At 42.3% G+C, this 21081-nt stretch overlaps 1 protein-coding gene and 1 non-coding gene across 4 annotated transcripts; both read left to right on the forward strand.

Annotated features, from left to right (window-relative positions):
* Nucleotides 1–1223: 1223 nt before the first annotated feature.
* On the forward strand, nt 1224–1296 carry trnav-cac (transfer RNA valine (anticodon CAC)). The gene has a single exon. It is a non-coding gene; the product is annotated as a tRNA-Val (tRNA).
* A 202-nt stretch (nt 1297–1498) lies between these two features.
* On the forward strand, nt 1499–20995 carry LOC106562279 (dynein regulatory complex subunit 4). Of its 3 annotated transcripts, none has more exons than XM_014127051.3 (14): nt 7612–11041; nt 12190–12295; nt 12982–13201; nt 13355–13493; nt 13590–13723; nt 13857–14010; nt 14120–14224; nt 14404–14508; nt 14673–14813; nt 14924–15004; nt 17510–17657; nt 17859–18008; nt 18277–18349; nt 20540–20995. In XM_014127051.3, the coding sequence occupies exons 2-14, from the start codon at nt 12196–12198 to the stop codon at nt 20721–20723; spliced, it is 1734 nt and encodes a 577-aa protein (XP_013982526.1). In that variant the 5' UTR covers nt 7612–11041; nt 12190–12195; the 3' UTR covers nt 20724–20995. The 3 variants fall into 3 exon arrangements, with proteins under 3 accessions (XP_082813940.1, XP_013982526.1, XP_013982528.1); XM_014127053.3 differs by having other exon boundaries at nt 7616–11041; nt 12982–13186; XM_082957814.1 differs by lacking the exons at nt 13355–13493; nt 13590–13723; nt 13857–14010; ... (6 more) ...; nt 18277–18349; nt 20540–20995 and adding exons at nt 1499–1605; nt 2079–2168; nt 3793–3990; ... (4 more) ...; nt 5613–5699; nt 7054–7186 and having other exon boundaries at nt 7509–11041; nt 12982–13188.
* The last annotated feature ends 86 nt before the right edge of the window (nt 20996–21081 follow it).

The following is a 21081-nucleotide window of genomic DNA, read 5'->3' on the forward strand; positions in this document are numbered from 1 at the left end:
CCTTTAAGACCATCATGTCTTACAAGGTCCTACAAAACAGAAATGTGAGTCATATGAAGCTTTACCGTTTGCTCTGTAATATTAGTAGTATTTTGACTTCAATTAAGAAATCGTTAATTCATTTAGAAATATAGTGAAATACATAAATATTGAAAAAATAACATTTTATTTCTGTCTGTAATAAAGCCCTTTTGTGGGGAAAAACTCATTCTGATTGGCTGGGCCTGGCTCCCCAGCGGGTGGGCCTATGAATAATTTCCTCATATGAACTGTAACTCAGCAAAATCTTTGAAATTGTTGCATGTTGCGTTTATATTTTTGTTCAGTATAATATACCTTCCTTTTACTTGTGTCATTGCACGTCCTGCAAATCACCAGCAGAGGGCGATCATTCTGATCCATTATCATATTTTCTCTGCATACATCCCAGTCTGGAACTTTGATTCTCCCGTAGAGTATATTATGTTCAACAATATATTCACACCAATTTAGTATTTTCTATATTCAGGATGATATATTTTCAATATTCATCAATTAATGTAAGATTATATATTTTTTTAAATCAAAATAATACTCATATTTACAGAGGTAAAACGTCATATGTCAGCAATTGTTGCTTTGTAGCACTTACATATGAAACATTATGGAGGCTTAAAGGAGGTCCTCCTGGGTAAGGCCAAAATGTTACAAATATTCTAACTTAAATTAATTATTTCTCAACACACATTGCGAAGTCGATGTTGACGATATAGCTAAAGTTCAAGTATTTATTTGTCATGTTGATTAAAAAAGTGTAATATTTTAGCTCCCATCATCATGCCAATGAAAACCTAATCTGTTAGAATTATTTTAGTTCGAATTTACATTGAAAACTGAATTTACCATCGTCAATAATAGAATACCTTGAGAGGAAGAGGCGAAGCGAGAGGGTTATCTATCGCTCGACAAAAATCTGCCTAAAATAAACCCAATGCGTTTCTATGGGCTATGGGTTTAAGCAGATCTACACTTACGCTTAACGACTCGCATTGTCAAGGCGGAGACATGAGCACCTGGCCATTATGTACAGATTTCTGATATACCTGTCAGTCCATGGGTGAATCTCAAATTATGTCCCTTGATTCTTCACATCCTCCCTTCATGCCTCTTTCTATAAACACATTAGATGTGAGAGAATACAGGAGGAACCATGAAAATAGAATTAAGCTAACCTTAAGATAACTGTTTCCGTAGTGTAGTGGTTATCACGTTCGCCTCACACGCGAAAGGTCCCCGGTTCGAAACCGGGCGGAAACATATTTTTAGCTCTAATGCATATCGGTACACAATTCAATGGTTTCATTTATTCGGACAACGTTACATTACATGATCATCTAAAACATAGTGAAAAGCAATCTTGAGAGATATTACAAAAGTATCCAAACGAAAAGATACGTTAAAGAGCAGTCTCGCGAGAAGGTCATCAACGTTACCATGACGATACTTTGTTGTCGTTCGAGCTATCGCAGATGGACTTGTTTAGCTAGGCAGCGTGCTAGCTGTTTACTTTTTCAAAGATAGTCCCTTTTCAGCTATATCTGTGCGTGGTAGCAGTATTTCAGAATAGTAAGTACGTGTATTCTATTTTCAACAATATAATAAAGCGTTACAGTTAGACTCACTACAGTGCAGTGTGGTAACGTTAGCCAGCTAACGTTACTAGTACTGTAATGTTAATCTAGCTTCATGAATACATGCAATATCTGCATTGTAGCTAGCTAACGTAAACGGACTGAACTCCACTCAATGGTGAAGGAAGTTTAGAATTAACTTCACCACGGAGTGGAGCCGAGACCAGTCGGCGTTTGTATTTGATTAACGTTTTTTGAAAAAGTATGTATTTCAGCAAAGAAAGGCACGAAACGTCAGAGGAAAAACATAGGTACAATGTGGGCGTTTCATTTTTGAACTAACGTTACTGTTAACGTTATTGACCTTGAGCAAATCGATGTAACGTTAGCTAGTTAGGACTTTAATCCGCTACATTTTAGCTAGCTCGGTAGTTAGAAGTAACATTTTTAGATTTCGTTGCATTGCAGCCAACCAAAAAGAAGGTCGCCGCCAAGTCTGCCAAAGGGAAGACGCCCACAGTAGTAGATGGCCTTTCCACGGAGATGTCGAAGGAGCAGGTAGGTGTTATTTCATGCACCTCTACATACGCTGAGTTGTAATCAATGAATAGCATTCTCACATAGGTGTTCCTTTTGTCCAGGTGGGAAAGGGGCAGTGTGGCGTGCAATAGAGATTGTGTCATCTGTGCATCTGTTCGTGCGGTATGCAAATTGGAGTGGGTCTAGGGTTTCTGGGATAATGGTGTTGATGTGAGCCATGACCACCCTTTCAAAGCATTTCATGGCTACAGACGTGAGTGCTACGGGTCAGTAGTCATTTAGGCAGTTCTTGGGCACAGGGACTATGGGGGTCTGCTTGAAACATGTTGGTATTACAGACTCAGACAGGGACATGTTGAAAATGTCAGTGAAGACACTTGATAATTGGTCAGCGCATGCTCCTAGTACACATCCTAGTAATCCGTCTGGCCCTGCGGCCTTGTGAATGTTGACCTGTTTAAAGGTCTTACTCACATCGGCTGCGGAGAGCGTGATCACACAGTCATCCAGAACAGCTGATGCTCGCATGCATGTTTCAGTGTTACTTGCCTCGAAGTGAGTATAAAAGTTATTTAGCTCGTCTGGTAGGCTTGTGTCACAGGGCAGCTCTTGGCTGTGCTTCCCTTTGTAGTCTGTAGTCTGCAAGCCCAGCCACATCCAACGAGCATGGGAGCCGGTGTAGAAAGATTCGATCTTAGTCCTGTATTGATGCTTTGCCTGTTTGATGGTTCGTCGAAGGGCATAGCAGAATTTCTTATAAGTTTCTGGGTTAGAGTCCCGCTCCTTGAAAGCGGCAGCTCTACCCTTTAGCTCAGTGCGAATGTTGCCTGTAATCCATGGCTTCTGATTGGGGTATGTACGTACAGTCACTGTGGGGATGAGGTCCTCAATGTACTTATTGATAAAGCCAGTGACTGATGTGGTGTACTCCTCAATGCCATCGGAAGAATCCCGGAACATATTCCAGTCTGTGCTAGCAAAACAGTCCTGTAGTTTAGCATCTGCTTTATTTGAACACTTTTTTATAGACCGAGCCACTGGTGCTTCCTGCTTTCATTTTTGCTTGTAAGCAGGAATCAGGAGGATAGGGTTATGGTCAGATTTGCCAAATGGAGGGCGATGGAGAGCTTTGTAAGCGTCTCTGTGTGTGGAGTAAAGGTGGTGTAAAAAAAAAAATCCCTCTGGTTGCACATTTAACATGGTGATAGAAATTAGGTAAAACTAATTTAAGTTTCCCTGCATTAAAGTCCCCGGCCACTAGGAGCGCCGCCTCTGGATGAGTGTTTTCCTGTTTGCTTATTGCGGAATACAGCTCATTGAGTGCGGTTTTAGTGCCAGCGTCAGTCTGTGGTGGTATGTAGACAGCTACGAAAAATACAGATGAAATCTCTAGATAGGTAGTGTGGTCTACAGCTTATCATGAGATACTCTACCTCAGGTGAGCAAAACCTTGAGACTTCCTTAAATATTGTGCACCAGCTATTGTTTACATATATGCATAGGCCCCCGCCCCGTGTCTTACCAGAGGCTGTTCTGTCCTGCCGATAGGGTGTATCAAATCAACTATTTGCTTGATAATCCATGGGTTATGCTGCATAGCATATATTTATCTGAATCTACATGATGATGTTCTCTGTGTTAGCTGGAGGAGCACATTGTGCGGCTGCGGGAGGAGCTGGACAGGGAGAGGGAGGAGAGGAACTACTTTCAGCTGGAGAGGGACAAGATCCACACCTTCTGGGAGATCACCAAGAGACACCTGGACGAAAGGAAGGCAGACCTGAGGAACAGAGACCGGGAGATGGAAGAGGCTGAGGAGCGCCACCAAGTTGAGATCAAGGTATAGTACACACACACCTACACACACATACAGTAACAGACACACAAACAGTGTATAACCACATTAGAATAGTTATCAGGGGCCTTACTGTTACTGTTCTGTTCCTCAGGTGTACAAGCAGAAAGTGAAGCATCTCCTGTATGAGCACCAGAACAGCATCTCAGAGCTGAAGGGAGAGGGCGTGGTCTCTAACAAGCTGATGCAGAAAGAGCACGCCGAGCTGGAGAACGAGCTCTGCAAGGGCATGTGCACCCTCAAAGTGGACATTAAGGAGCAGGAGCTCTCCAACGAGAACCTCATCAAGGGCCTCAAACTGGTGCGTGGCCTCCTCGCTCTTTCTGTCAATATGCGCTTCTCAGCATCCAGATCAATGTTCTGCCATTTTATCATATTTGCTTTCCACACACGTCTATGGTGACATTGCATTGATTGTAAATTCTTTCAATTTCTGTTTCAACAGAACAACGACCAGGAAATTACCAAAATGAGAAATGACTTTGAGGGACAAGTGCAAGGTGATTATGCCTGTGTCTGTGTTGCCGTTAAACTGTACTCACATGCGTACATATACCCAAAATATGAAACATAGCATTTCTCTCTGTCTATTGCCATTTGACTGACCTGCTGAGTAGAAATTGAGGCCAAGTATGAGAAGAAGATGCAGATGCTGCGTCAGGAGCAGGACCTGAGGAGGAAGACAGAGATCCACGAGATCGAGGAGAGGAAGAACAGCCAGATCAACACGCTGATGAAGAACCACGAGAAGGCTTTCAGCGACATCAAGAACAACTACAACGACATCACCCTCAACAACCTGGCCCTCATCAACTCACTTAAGGTTAGCAATACCACAACAATATCAGCTAATAACCAAGGTATTTGTTCTACTCAATAACAATAACCTAGGACCAATCAACTGACTGAGTATTAGAAATTCCTCAACGCACAATATCATCAAACCTAACCTAGGCTTCATCCAATCACAACTCACTTGTGTATTACAAGACAATAACAGAGAGGTGTATGATTACTGATAGGTCCTGATCTTTAGCAGAAGGGTTCACTGTGTGGTGTGCCTGACTGACAGTGGCCAGGGTTTGGAGCCCTGGAGGGCAAACTGTTTGTTACACAGCCAGATCAACATCAATCCAATACAAGCTAGTAACCAGTTGTTTACATGGCCTGTGTGTGTCTGTCAGGAACAAATGGAGGAGATGAAGAGGAAGGAGGAGCGTCTGGAGAAGGACTTGGCAGAGGTGCTGCTGCAGAACAGGCACCTGACGGAGCCCCTGCAGAGGGCCAAGGAGGAGGTGGCCGAGCTGCAGAAACAACTGGCCAACTACGAGAAGGACAAGACCTCACTGGCGGTGGGTTACACACACAAACATAGAATACATGATATCTGGTTATATGGTAATTATAGAGAAGATTTATGGCAAAAAGCAACAATGTAGCAGTGTGACAGATATGCATAAAAAATATTCATATAGCAACATGGAAAAGTAAAATTCACTCAAATGTTCTATGATGAATGGTTTGTGTTGGGTGTATCTGAGAGTGAATAGAAATGTAGTAGGGTACTTGGTGAAAGTAAACAGGAGTGATGGTGCCTGTCTTGACAGGGGGCCAAGGCACATCTGAAGGTCGCAGACAAGGAGATGAAAGACCTGAAGTGGGAACACGAAGTGCTGGAACAGAGGTTTAGTAAGGTGAGAAGCGACAGTTACACACACACATACACACGTACAGGCGTGCACACACACATGCACACAAACTCTGGTTTGTAATGACAAAGGATTTTGTCCTCACATGTTACATAAATTGTTGTCACTTGATTGAATCAAATCAAATGTTATTTGTCACATGCGCCGAATACAATCGGTGTAGACCTTACAGTGAAATGCTTACTTACAAGCCGTTAACCAACAATGCTTTAAGAAGTTAAGAAAAAAAGTGTTAAGAAAAAATGTGAAAATAAAAGTAACAAATATTTAAACAGCAGCAGTAAAATAACAATAGCAAGGCTATATACAGGGGGTACCGGTACAGAGTCAATGTTCAGGTGCACCGGTTAGTCGACGTAATATGTACATGTAGGTAGAGTTAAAGTGACAATGCATAGATTATGAACAGAGAGTAGCAGCAGCGTAAAAGAGGGGTCTGGGTAGCCCTTTGATTAGCTGTTCAGGAGTCTTATGGCTTGGGGGTAGAAGCTGTTAAGAAGCCTTTTGGACCTCGACTTGACGCTCAGTATCGCTTGCCATGCGGTAGCAGAGAGAACAGTCTATTACTAGGGTGGCTGGAGTCTTTGACAATTTTTAGGGCCTCCCTCTGACACCGCCTGATATAGAGGTCCTGGATGGCAGGAAGCTTGGCCCCAGTGATATACTGGGCCGTACGCGCTACCCTCTGTAGTGCTTTGCGGTCGGAGGCCGAACAGTTGCCATACCAGGCAGTGATGCAACCAGTCAGGATACTCTCGCATGGTGCAGCTGTAGAACCTTTTAAGGATTTGTGGACCCATGCCAAACAGAAAGTTTAGCCTTTTCAAATTTGGGACAGGGAAGAATCTGAGAAAATAATTGGCACTGTGTTTATGAGATTAAGTGTTAGAACTAAAAAGGCATCTACACTGAAATCTGTGTTCCAATCTAATAAAAAAATTGGGGTTGACTAAAAACCTCCTAGTAACTGGACACTTTTCACCCATACAATGGCTACTATTGAAGGACAGTCCCACCATTGTTTCCTTTGACGTGATTACAGAGGAGTTCAAGGATGAGTCCTTCTGCCCTTTTACCCTGTGTACAGGTCTTTTTCTGAGACCACAGCACAAACTAACTACACAGACCGTTTATTAGGTTGACTAAAAACCTCCTAGTAACTGGACACTTTTCACCCATACAATGGCTACTATTGAAGGACAGTCCCTCTGTTATGCACTCACACACCCAAAAAAATGGAACAGAATTGAATCAAATGTAATCCTATCAAATTGATCTATGCCTAACTGATCTGTGTTGCTAACTGAGCTGAGCCAATCCTTTTGTCTGTGTGGTGCAGGTCCAGGTGGAGCGTGATGACCTGTATAAGAAGTTCACCCAGGCCATCCAGGAGGTGCAGCAGAAGAGTGGTTTTAAGAACCTCCTGTTGGAGAGGAAACTGGGGGCTCTGACCAACACCCCAGCTCAACAAGGTGCTGTCACAGTAGAGTTGTGAAAACGACTAGCACCACACCTCATCAGTCCTGCTTTGTGGTGGATACTGGATACAAGCCAAGTTGTCATTCAAGATTAAAACAGAGAAGTGTTCTTAACACTCGCATTCCATCGTGCGAGTATGTTTTCTGTTGCCAAGTCCTTGCTATCAGGTTTCTCTACTCTACTGTCCTAGAAGCTGATTATCAAGTGGCTTCAACCACATCAAATTGTAAACCTTGCCTGTGAGCGTAGTTACTTGTGGAAGCTTACGGTAGACTATTCTGCAGCCAAACAACTCTATTTGTTTTTTCCTTGCAGGAAGTTTTGGACTCCAAGAACATTGCGATCAAAGACTTGCAGTATGAGTTGGCGCGGGTTTGTAAGGTGAGGATGTTGGCTGAATACATTGCCTTTTGGTTCTGAACCCTATTTAGTTTTGTACATTAAGGGGAAAACAACAGGATTATAACTATGTAATAGAATAACTAACCGATCCAAAATCAATACATTCTCATCTTTATAGGCAAAAGTGATAATAGCGTCTGTCAATAAAAATGTTAACATCTCTGTGGTAGTGGTATGGTAGGAGAGGGGTCTCTAACTTATACCTTCTTTGCTTTGGTTCCATCCAGCCCCTTTTCCCCACCTTACCGTGTTAAGGAATAATACATTCCCTGTAAATGGTATTTTTGTCATCCTTCCTTGCACCTACAATCACATACCTTTTCACTCCACCAGGAGTTGAGATGTAGCAGGGTGTTCCTCCAGGAGGGGTACGTAACACATGTAAGTGAGAAAGCTAAATCAAGCTACTTTTTAAGCTCCGACTCCTGTGATCTTTCTACATTTTTGGAAAACAGTAAATGGACTAAAGCGTACAAATTCCTTTTCTTCCTTGCCTAAGCAAGTTCTGTCTGTCTGGCATCATAACCGAGAAGAATAGGATAAGTGACGCTTTTAATAATTTTATCTCAGTAGGCTTTTTATTTGAGAAACAGTGCTTTAAATTATTTAGGTAAAGCTCCGCCTTATCTCAGCTCACTGGGCACCATAACATCCACCCGTAGCACGCGCTCCAGCAGGTATATCTCACTGGTCACCCCCAAAGCCAACACCTCCTTTGGCCGCCTTTCCTTCCAGTTCTCTGCTGCCAATGACTGGAACGAATTGCAAAAATCGCTGAAGTTGGAGACTTATATCTCCCTCACTAACTTTAAGCATCAGCTATCTGAGCAGCTTACCGATCACTGCAGCTGTACACAGCCCATCTGTAAATAGCCCATCCAATCTACCTACCTCATCCCCATATTGTTTTTATTTACTTTTTTGCTCTTTTGCACACCAGTATTTCTACTTGCACGTCATCTGCACATCTATCACTCCAGTGTTCATTTGCTAAATTGTAATTACTTTGCTACTATGGCCTATTTATTGCCTTACCACCTCACGCCATTTGCACACACTGTATATAGACTTTGTTTTGTGTTATTGACTGTACGTTTGTTTATGTGTAACTCTGTTTGTGTCGCACTGCTTTGCTTTATCTTGGCCAGGTCGCAGTTGTAAATGAGAACTTGTTCTCAACTGGCCTACCTGGTGAAATAAATTGACCCTGGTCAATCAACTGCTCTTCCCTTTGCCAGCCTCTAGCTGACTCGATGGTTAACCCGTCAACGTCTAGTGATTATTTGTTTACATTTCAACAATTTAACATCTGTGATGTGCTTGATGCCTTGCTTAAGATTAATGTAAAAAAATACACTGGGGCTGATTAAGCTTGATGAATTTTTGCTGGAGCTCTCTGCCCTCCCTGTTTCTGAATTATTAATCCATATGTTTTACCTGACTGCATAGCCCATTTGTATGGTATTATGTAATATGTTAATATTAACTCTGCTGTTATTGTACTATGTAATACCTGGTTATTAGATAGTCCTTACCTATTGTGCTATTGCAGTTCTGTTCCATTTTTATTTAATCTTGTAGCCCATTTCATATGCATACATTCATCCTACTCTGTTAATTGCATTCCATGTGTATATTCATTGTCTCTCTGTTTCTGTAGCTTTACAGAACATTACCCATGTACAGTTGAAGTCCGAAGTTTACATACAGCTCTGCCAAATACATTTAAACTCAGTTTTTCATAATTCCTGACATTTAATCCTAGTAAATATTCCCTGCCTTAGGTTAGTTAGGATCACTACTATTATTGACATTTCACATTCTTAAAATAAAGCGGAGAGAATTATTTATTTCAGCTTTTATTTCTTTCATCACATTCCCAGTGGCCCAGAAGCTTACACACACTCAATTAGTATTTGGTAGCATTGCCTTTAAATTGTTTAACTTGGGTCAAACATTTCGGGTAGCCTTCCACAAGCTTCCCACAATACGTTGAGTGAATTTTGGCCCATTCCTCCTGACAGAGCTAGTGTAACTGAGTCAGGTTTGTGTGCGTGAGCAAGGAGGCCTACATTTTTCTATAGGATTGAGGTCAGGGCTTTGTGATGGCCACTCCAATACCTTGACTTTGTTGTCCTTAAGCCATTTTGCCACAACTTTGGAAGTATGCTTGGGGTCATTGTCCATTTGGAAGACTCATTTGTGACCAAGCTTTAACTTTCTGACTGTCTTGAGATGTTGCTTCAATATATCCACATAATTTTCCTCCCTCATGATGCCATCTATTTTGTGAAGTGCATTGGTGGCAAATCTGATGGCCGAATGGTAAACAACATTTAGCCGCTCTAGAGCACCCTTACCTGCCGATCTATAAATTATGTCTCCGTAATCTAGCATGGGTAGGATGGTAATCTGAATCAGGGTTAGTTTGGCAGCTGGGGTGAAAGAGGAGCAACCAAGTCTAGATCTAACTTTAGCCTGCAGCTTTGATATGTGCTGAGAGAAGGTCAGTGTATTGTCTAGCCATACTCCCAAGTACTTGTATGAGGTGACTACTTCAAGCTCTAAACCCTCAGAGTAATAACACATGTGGGAAGAGGGGCATTCTTCTTACCAAACCACATGACCTTTGTTTTGGAGGTGTTCAGAACAAGGTTAAGGGTAGAGAAAGCTTGTTAGACACTAAGAAAGCTTTGTTGTAGAGCATTTAACACAAACTCCAGGGAGGGGCCAGCTGAGTATAAGACTGTATCATCTGCATATAAATGGACGAGAGAGCTTCCTACTGCCTGAGCTATGTTGTTGGTGTAAATTGAGAAGAGCGTGGGGCCTAGGATTGAGTCTTGGGGTACTCCCTTGGTGGCAGGCAGTGGCTGAGACAGCAGAATTTCTGACTTTATACACTGCACTCTTTGAGAGAGGTAGTTAGCAAACTAGGCCAAAGACTCCTCAGGCACCAATACTCCTTAGCCGGCCCACAAGAATGGAATGGTCTAACGTATCAAAAGCGTTGGCTAAGTCAAAAATATCAGCACAACATTTCTTAGAATCAAGGGCAATGTTGACATCATTGAGGACATTTTAAGGCTGCAGTGACACATCCATAACCTGAGTGAAAACCAGATTGTGTACCAGAGAGAATACTATAGACATCAAGAAAGCCAGTCAGTTAATTATTAACAAGTTTTTCCAACACTTGATAAACAGGGCAACATAGAATTAGGCCTATAACAGTTGAGTCAGGGATTTACTTAAAATCAGTCAAATTGCCTCATTGGGCAGGCACGGTTTTCTTTTTTACTGCACAAAATTTCAGTACCGGTACACTAAAACTGATTTCCGGTTCCTTCGTATTGAAAGGTTGTCAGGTTATGACATTTCTAAACAGCGGCCTTTATTGTCAATCCCTGATATTACACCGAGTTATCGGAGAGCAGCTTTCACTGGTGAGCCAAGATACTTATTTTCTTTTGCTAATTATTTTAAGTAGCTGCCTCTAGTCCTGCTTTTACTGTAATGCATGATAGTTGAAAATGTAAATTGACTTATAATACTTATAGCCTAGCCTATAAACTGTATTTTATTGTGGGTTGATTGGGTTCAACTAGTTTACAGTCGCAGGTAACTAGTTTACTAGTTGAACAGCAAGCTAGCGAAATGGGACAAATTAGCTAGCAAGTGCAAACTAGCTTGCTAAACTGCCATAAAGGTTTAATGCTTTTCGACCTGTCACCAAATGAATGTAATTGGTTCAGTTTGTTTTGATATTTTAACCTGCGTTTGGTGTAGGGGGGGGGGAATACATTTATGCACGATGGGCAGTTTGGGTTCGGTGTACGATGGTGATAGGTGTGTGTGTGTGTGTGTGTGTGTGTGGGTAATAATGAGCGGCCTGGTGACCTAGCGCGTCGGAGAGGGAGCATACGTGACACCAGGGACTTTTGATGTTACAGCCTGCTGTAACTTCAGCATTTTAGTTTACTGTATGGCCAATGATGTTGCTGTTAGTCCAATGTAATCTCTATCCAGGTTAGCTCAAGGTCTAGTCCACTCCTGTCCTGAGCCAAGCTGTAGATAATTTACTCATAGTTAATTTCCTGATATCATGTCATTGTTGGTGTTCTGCACACTCTGAACTTGGCAGAAATGTAGACCCAAGATAAACAAGTGGAGTTGGTAGCGTGACATCTAATTTCATAGTGTATGACCAGGCAGCTATAGCAGATTAAAACAAACCAGGATGTTCTTTCAGAAGACTCCCCCTTTTCAAACTGCTGTTTGACATTCGATCAGGACTGAATCAACTCGGCTGGCTTTTTAGAAAATCCATAACAGGTTGCATTGGAGTTTCCAATGCCAGCCTGTGATATAAAGAGCAGCGCAATCCTCAGTCTCCCACAGATTTACTGAAGGCATTTAACTGAATTGGGGATCCATACGGTTCATATTCCTTTAGCTGGAGGGCATACTTTTCTCTCTAATGTATTGATATTTGGTTACTCACTGGATATGGATGTAATGTGCATTAATGTATAGAAATTATGTAAATCGGCAACTACTGAAATAGATGTTCATGTGGTTTGATATTCTACAGACGTGAATGGATAATCTATCTGGCACCACTATGATGGGTCAGGGCAGAAGCATCCTGCTCGCATGGATAAGTCTGAGCCTGTTTGTGATTTTCCATACAGTCGCAGGTAAGAATGTAAACTCAGCAAAAAAAGAAACGTCCCGTTTTCAGGATTCTGTCTTTCAAAGATAATTCGTAAAAATCCAAATAACTTCACAGATCTTCATTGTAAAGGGTTTAAACACTGTTTCCCATGCTTGTTCAATGAGCCATAAACAATTAATGAACATGCACCTGTGGAACGGTCGTTAAGACACTAACAGCTTACAGACGGTAGGCAATTAAGGTCACAGTTATGAAAACTTAGGACACTAAAGAAGCCTGTCTTTTGACTCTGAAAAACACCAAAAGAAAGATGCCCAGGGTCCCTGCTCATCTGCGTGAACGTGCCTTAGGCATGCTGCAAGGAGGCATGAGGACTGCAGATGTGGCCAGGGCAATAAATTGCAATGTCCGTACTGTGAGACGCCTAAGACAGCGCTACAGGGAGACAGGACGGACAGATGAACGTCCTCGCAGTGGCAGACCACATGTAACAACACCTGCACAGGATCGTTACATCTGAACATCACACCTGCGGGACAGGTACAGGATGGCAACAACAACTGCTCGAGTTACACCAGGAACGCACAATCCCTCCATCAGTGCTCAGACTGTCCGCAATAGGCTGAGAGAGGCTGGACTGAGGGCTTGTAGGCCTGTTGTAAGGCAGGTCCTCACCTGCCTTTTCTATAACTTTTGAATCTTTTCCAGGTGACAGAGAGAGCCTCTTCCAGCTTCATACTAGTTATGGTCAGCTGGAGGGCAGGCTGGTCAGAGTGAGAGAGAGCCAGAGGAAGGTGGCTGCCTACCTGGGGATCCCCTTCGCTGAGCCCCCTGTCGGACCCCTGAGGTTCCAGGCCCCCCAGCCTCCCCGGGTGTGGCAGGGACTGAGAGACGCCAAGGCTTACCCCCCTCTGTATGAGCCTAAGCAGTAATGTCTCAGAGAGACAGGCAGGGAGACAAACAGCCTATACTGTTTTATGGGGAACTCTGAATCATGCTTATTCTGATGAACATTAATATTCTGCCATGTTTTTATTCATAGTATAAGAAAATGTCACCTTTCTTGTCCTATAACACACAGGTGTCTGCAGAACATAAACCACACTAGACAGATGGGGGACCTGTACAGAGGTCGGTTCCCTGTCCTAACCACCTCAGAGGACTGCCTTTACCTGAACATCTACACACCAGTCAAACCTGGGGACCCAAGGAAACTACCAGTGAGGAGAGACATGAGAATGTACTCATATGCTTGTCTACTCTGAGTTAGATGTCTTTTGTTTGGTGGTCTAGTCTAAAAAAAAGTCTGTCTGCAGGTGATGGTTTGGATCCATGGTGGAGGCTTCCTCATGGGAGGGGCTTCACTCTATGATGGCTCCTCATTGGCTGCCTTCGGGGACGTTGTGGTGGTCATCCTTCAATACCGTCTGGGTATCCCAGGGTTCCTCAGGTACACTTCTATTGGTACTGATTTTGGTCAATATGATCAATGCACAAATTCGAGTCAGTAACATCTTCTGCTGTTTGGTGTCTACTGAACACAACCCTGGCATATCTGATCTAATATCTGTGTGACTGTCCAGCACTGGGGATGGCCAGTACCCCGGGAACGTGGGTATTCTGGACCAGGTGTGTGCCCTGCGCTGGGTGCAGGAGACCATCAGCAGTTTCGGGGGAGACCCAGGATCTGTCACCATTTTCGGAGAGTCTGCTGGTGGTTTTGCCGTCTTTTTACATGTATGTACTGTGTATCTAGGAAAACAGATACCTGCTGATACAGAAAGATGCACTGGCTGTCTGTATGTAGGCTTACTTTGGGCACTGATCCATGGTTCTGTCTGTCCAGATGATGTCCCCTCTGTCATCAGGACTGTTCCACAAGGCCATCAGTCAGAGTGGAGTACCCCTCATTTCTATGTTCATCCAGGCTGACCCCAAACCTGCTGCACAGGTGATCTGCTGTTTCACTGTGTGCTGATCATAACAGCAAGTCTCAAGGATCCCATATATTGGTTCATATGCAATAAAACCTTCAGTGGTCTTATTACTGTCGTTATTTTTCTGGTACAATGTAACGTGTTGTAATTACCATCATTCAAATGCTCTGGTTTCAATCTCTCCTTCCTCCAGCTGGTGGCACAGAGAGCAGGGTGTCCCAGTGATGACTCTGCAGAGCTCATGACCTGCCTCAGTACCCTCAGCCCACAGGACATAGAGGCGGCTACACCTGCGCTGGTAGGTTTGTTCTGAGCCTCACTCACACTACAGAATGTGGGGTGTATGTATCTGAATGCCAGGCTGTTTCTGCTTTAGCTAACTTATACTATATACCGCTGTTGAATGCAACAACATGGCTGTTGTTTGACTTCCATCCTGGGGCCCATCCTCTCTCTCCACAGGGGGAGATGGTTCTGTCTGTGCACAGGGATGGGACAGTCATCCCTACCAACCTGGAGGAAGTCCTGCAGACCAAGAGCTTCCTGGGCTTCCCCAGCATCATAGGGGTCAACAACCATGAGTATGGATGGATGCTCCCACATGTATGTATGTCCTTGCATGAAGATATGAAAACTGTCTGTCATATATTTTACAGGTAAATGTACTTTTATCATTTTTTGTTGTTGTTGTAAGACCTTGTGTGTTCCACCAGTTTTTCCTGTTTCCTGGATGGGATCTTGGAATGACCCGTGAAAACATGATGATGATCCTGGCGTTTATGCTTCAGAAACTGGTTAGTGAACTATGGTGGCAGCCAGGGTTGGGTAGGTTACTTTCTAAATGTAATTTTTAGAGTTACTAGTTTCCTGTCCAAAATTGTAATCAGTAATGTAACTTTTGGATTGCACAAACTCAGTAATGTAATCGGATTACTTTCCGTTTCTTTTTGATTACTTTCTCCTTAAGAGGCATTAGAAGAAGACAAAAAGGATCCGTCAAACACATTTGGTGTGTCGTCATAGTGGTCTCTGACTTGTGGTCAGAATCACTAAGGTGGAACAAACTTAAACTTGCGCCTTTTTGCAATGCTGAATTGAATTTCATTGAGAAATCAGAAAGGTGACATAATGTCTTTTTTTCTGCAAACATCCTTTCTGAATTTAAAAGTATTCCACAAAGTAATCATCTAGCTTTTAAAAAGTATATTTTTGCTGGTGAAAGAACAATCAGAACTTCACTTCAACTTCTTTAATACCATGATGTATGCAGGAAAGTACACACTGGGATGATGATAACAGAGTATTATAATCCTGTAGACTGAAGAGGAGATCCTAGAGTTCCTTCTTTGATTGTCACACAAGACTGCTACTTGATCGGTTAATATAGAACGGTGGGTAGGCTTTATGCAAAATATGAACAACGTTTATCTGATAATATGCAGGCTAAAGACTGGGATTTGTTGATTTTTAAGACGAAAACAAGCTTTGCAGCTGCTTGAAAATGAAAAATAGAGTATTCTAAATGATCGACAAAACAAGTCTGTACGCACTGGGAAATATACAGTACCAGTCAAAAGTTTGGACACATCTACCCATTCAAGGGTTTTTCTTTATTTTTACTATTTTCAACATTCAATAATAATAGTGAAGAGATCAAAACTATGAAATAACACACATGGAATCATGTAGTAGCCAAAAAAGTGTTAAACAAATCAAAATATATGTTATATTTGAGATTCTTCAAAGTAGCCACCCTTTGCCATGATGACAGATTTGCACACTGTTGGCATTCTTTCAACCAGCTTCATGAGGTAGTCACCTGGAATGCATGTCAATTAACATATTATGGCAAGAACAGCTCAAATGAGCAACGAGAAACGACAGTCCATTATTACTTTAAGACATGAAGGTCAGTCAATCCGGTACATTTCAAGAACTTTGAACATTTCTTCAAGTGCAGTCACAAAAAACATTAAGAGCTATTATGAAACTGGCTCTCATGAGGACCACAACAGGAAAGGAAGACCCAGAGTTACCTCTGCTGTAGAGTTCAAGTAACAGACATCAACAGTTTTTTTTTTATTGTACCTTTATTTAACTAGGCAAGTCAGTTAAGAACAAATTCTTATTTTAAATGACGGCCTAGGAACAGTTCAGGGCAGAACGACAGATTTTTACCTTGTCAGCTCAGGGATTTGATCTTGCAACCTTTCGGTTACTAGTCTAACGCTCTAACCACTAGGCTACCTGCCGCCCCTGTTCAGAGGAGACTGTGTGAATCAGGCCTTCATGGTCGAATTTCTGCAAAGAAACCACTACTAAAGGACACCAGTAATAAGAAGACTTGCTTGGGCCGGTGGAAATCTGTTCTTTGGTCTGATGAGTCCAAATGTGAGATTGTTGATTCCAACCGCCGTGTCTTTGTGAGACGCAGAGTAGGTGAACGGATGATCTCCACATGTGTGGTTCCCACCGTGAAGCATGGAGGAGGAGGTGTGATGGTGTGGGGGTGCTTTGCTGGTGACATTGTCTGTCATTTATTTAGAATTCAAGGCACACTTAACCAGCATGGCCACCAAAGCATTCTGCAGCGATACGCCATCCCATCTGGTTTGTGCTTAGTGGGACTATCATTTTGTTTTTCATTAGGAATATGACCCAAAACACACCTCCAGGCTGTGTAAGGGCTATTTGACCAGGAAAGACAGTGATGGAGTGCTGCATCAGATGACCTGGCCTCCACAATTACCCGACCTCAACCCAATTGAGATGGTTTGGGATGAGTTGGACCGCGGAGTGAAGGAAAAACAGCCAACAAGTGCTCAGCATATGTGGGAACTCCTTCAAGACTGTTGGAAAAGCATTCCTCATGAAGCTGGTTGAGAAAATACCAAAAGTGTGCATAGCTGTCATCAAGGCAAAGGGGTGGCTACTTTGAAGAATATAAAATATATTTTGATTTGTTTAACACCTTGTTGGTTACTACATGATTCCATATGTGTTATTTCATAGTTTTGATGTCCACTATTATCCTACAATGTAGAAAATAGTAAAAATAAACACCCTTGAATGAGTAGATTGGTCCAAACTTTTGACTGGTACTGTATATACACTATATTTACATACATACATGCATACATACATACATATTATATTAAAAATCCACTTCTGACATTTAATACAGTTTAAAAATATATATATTTTATCCGTTTCTCCCCAACCCTGGTGGCAGCTTTATAATAATGCATCTAGCAGTCTGGTCCATGAGCTGTATTTTAAACCCTGTATCTCCCTGGTAGCGTATGCCAGACTCTGCCCTGGGGATCATCGTAGAGGAGTACTTTGGTGACACGAAGGACCCCGTGGGGATCAGAGATGCCTTCTTGGAGCTTATGGGAGATCTACTGATTGTGATCCCTGTGATCCAGGGAGCCAGGAGGTGTAGAGGTGAAGAATACACTGGGAACTATACCAATCAGATGTCTGATTTTTCTTTAGAAACCTCCTGGAAGACATGATTTAATAATCATTATGAATAAATTATTTTAAGACGGTTTAATATCTAAATGATTGAGACATTTTGTAGTTGACAGACATGTTGTGTTGGTATTCACAGTTGTGTGTAATGTATCTGTCTGTCTATACAAGATTCTGGTTGCTTGATCTACTACTATGAGTTCCAGCAGCGCCCCTCCATGTTCATGTCCATCAGGCCAGGCTTTGTGAAAGCAGACCACTTTGATGAGGTTGGCTTTGTGTTTGGCGCCCCCTTTTGGACAGATGACATAGTGATGTTAGGTACAATTTTCTTTTGGTTGTTCTGGAGAAATTGCAGGCTAAATATATTTGAAAACTTTGTTTTTATATCAAATTCTGGAGGAACTGTCCATAACAATAACATGAGTAAGAAGTTACTGTGAAGTCAACATAATCAGATGTTAATACTGTTAAGTGACAAAAGACTGAGGGAGATTATATTTTGGACAAGCTCATTCTGTTGAGCCTGCACTGTATCTCTGCAGCTTTTCTTGGAAACGACAGAACTAAAAAAGTTTTCCACTCATAGATAACACGACAGACGAGGAACGACAGCTTAGCAGGACCATGATGAAATACTGGACTAACTTTGCCAGAACAGGGTGAGAGATCCCTTTCTTGTTCTGTCTGTCTGTCTGTCTGTGTCTCTCTCTCTCTCTCTCTGTGCATTCAGTTGGAGAAGCTTCAGCACAGATATGACATGTAACAAGAACCAGATTTCTGTCATGATGTATTCAAGTTTTCATACCGCCAGAAGTTCTGAGGGTTGATTTCTAAATAAGATACAGAAGATAGTTCATACGAGACAAAGGACAGTTTAAGACTCCCTACTGTATGAAAAAAAAAATATTTGCTACTATATACCAAGTATGTTTTTCATATCTACTTAGTGGTTACTCAATATAGTACATTATAGTAGATCAACCACCAATTGCATTGGATCATAGTAGTACTGTACATACAGTGCATTTGGAAAGTATTCAGACCCCTTGACTTTTTCCACATTTTGCTACGTTACAGCCTTATTATAAAATGTATTATCTTTTTTTCCTCATCAATCTACACACAATACCCCATAATGACAAAGCAAAAACAAGTTTTTAGATAATTTTGCAAATGTATATAAAAAAAGAAATATTACATTTGCATAAGTATTCAGACCCTTTACTCAGTACTTTGTTGAAGCGCCTTTGGCAGCGATTACAGCCTTGAGTCTTCTTGGGTATGACGCTACAAGCTTGGCCCACCTGTACTTGGGGAGTTTCTCCCATCCTTCTCTGCAGATCCTCTCAAGCTCTGTAGGTTTGAGGGGGATTTCCCAGCTATTTTCATTCCTCTCCAGAGATGTACGATCGGGTCAAGTCCGGCCTCTGGCTGGGCCACTCTAGATCATTCAGAGACTTGTCCCGAAGCGACTCCTGCGTTGTCTTGGCTGTGTTCTTCGGGTTGTTGTCCTGTTGCAAGGTGAACCTTCACCCCAGTCTGAGGTCCTGAGTGCTCTGGAGCAGGTTTTCATCAAGGATCTCTCAGCACTTTGCTCCATTTTTCTTTCCCTCGATCCTGACTAGTCTCCCAGTCCCTGCTGCTAAAGAACATCCCCACAGCATGATGCTACCACCACCATGCTTCACCATAAGGATGGTGCCAGGTTACCTCCAGACGTGATGCTTGGCATTCAGGCCAAGGAGTTCAATCTTGGTTTCATCAGACCAGAGAATCTTTTTTTCTCATGGTCTGAATCCTTTTATGTGCGTTTTGGCAAACTCCAAGCGGGCTGACGTGCCTTTTTTACTGAGGAGTGGCTTCCGTCTGGCCACTACCATAAAAGACTGACTGGTGGTTCTGCAGAGATGGTTGGCTTCTGGAAGGTTCTCCCATATCCACAGAGGAGCTCTGTCAGAGTGACCATCAGGTTCTTGGTCACCTCCCTGACCAAGGCCCTTCTCCCCCGATTGCTGTTTGGCCGGGTGGCCAGCTCTAGGAAGAGTCTTGGTGGTTCAAACTTCCATTTAAGAATGCTGGCCACTGTGTTCTTGGGGACCTTCAATGCTGCAGACTTTTTTGGTACCCTTCCCTCGATTTGTACCTTAACACAGTCCTGTCTTGGAGCTCTGCGGACAATTCCTTCAACCTCATGGCTTGGTTTTTGCTCTGACATGCACTGTCAAATGTGGGACATTTACATTTACATTTTAGTCATTTAGCAGACGCTCTTATCCAGAGCGACTTACAGTAGTGAATGCATACATTTCAATTCATTTCATACATTTTTTTTTTTTTTTTATTTTTCTCATACTGGCCCCCCGTGGGAATCGAACCCACAACCCTGGCATTGCAAACACCATTGCAAACACCATGCTCTACCAACTGAGCCACAGGTGTGTGCCTTTCCAAATCATGTCCAATCAATTGAATTTACCACAAGTGGACTCCAAGTTGTAGAAACATTTCGAGGCTGATCAATGGAGACAGGATGCACCTGAGCTAAATTTCGAGTCTCATAGCAAAGGGTCTGAATACTTATGTAAATAAGGTATTTCCGTTTATTTTTAATACATTTGCAAAAATTTCTACATCTGTTTTCGCTTTGCCATTATGGGGTATTGTGTGTAGATTTGAGGTTTTGTTTTCTTAAATCTATTTAGAATAAGGCTGTAATGTAACAATTGTGGAAAAAGTCAAGCGGGCTGAATACTTTCTGAATGCATTGTATGTAAAAGGAAGTAGTCATAAGTGCAGCCGCTCATATGATGCCAATGGGTGTGTCCCTGTCTCTCCCGCTGTTCCTGTAGTAACCCTAACGGAGAGAATATGTTTGATTGGCCGACATTCACCACAGAAGAAGAGTGTCTACTGATCCAGGCCAACCTCGGGCTGAGCAGTGTCTCAGAGAAGAAGAGAGTCCAGTTCTGGACAGAAGACTTCCCCAAAGCACTGCAGACTGCTGGACACAAAGATGCACACAATGACCTGTAGAACTGAATGTTCACTGTGTCAAATGCTGTTCTAGGAGTGTCTGTTGTTTCCCTCCACTCCTGTGATGGCAGTCTGCTATTAGGTTACAGTATATGAGGCTTTCTTTGCCTTTTCCTTATTTAGTATCATCTTTTGGCCATTTTAGTATTCCACATTTTCTGTAGTGGTTTGCTCTTCTATTTTTATTTTACATATCATTTTTTTTAAATATTATGTAGCCTATTTTTATCTTGCTGTGTTCATATGTCCATTAAAGCCATACAATCCATAAAGTAAGTGTGACTGATTTTATGATTGTCCTTCTGCTTAGTAATAAAACATTTAGACACTTATCTGAAAGGCTAAATAAATGTCTCGA

This window comes from Salmo salar, chromosome 11 (genome assembly GCF_965601325.2).
Source record: "Salmo salar chromosome 11, fSalSal1, whole genome shotgun sequence".
NCBI lineage: Eukaryota > Metazoa > Chordata > Actinopteri > Salmoniformes > Salmonidae > Salmo > Salmo salar.

What these genes read in the sequence shown, in the direction of transcription:
- LOC106562279 (XM_014127051.3), top strand. Translation starts at nt 12,196, where the DNA reads ATGGATAATCTATCTGGCACCACTATGATGGGTCAGGGCAGAAGCATC. An exon ending in GTTTTGCCGTCTTTTTACAT is followed by an intron (nt 14,011 to 14,119) that starts GTATGTACTGTG and finishes CTGTCTGTCCAG; the next exon opens with ATGATGTCCCCTCTGTCATC. An exon ending in ACCCCAAACCTGCTGCACAG is followed by an intron (nt 14,225 to 14,403) that starts GTGATCTGCTGT and finishes TCCTTCCTCCAG; the next exon opens with CTGGTGGCACAGAGAGCAGG.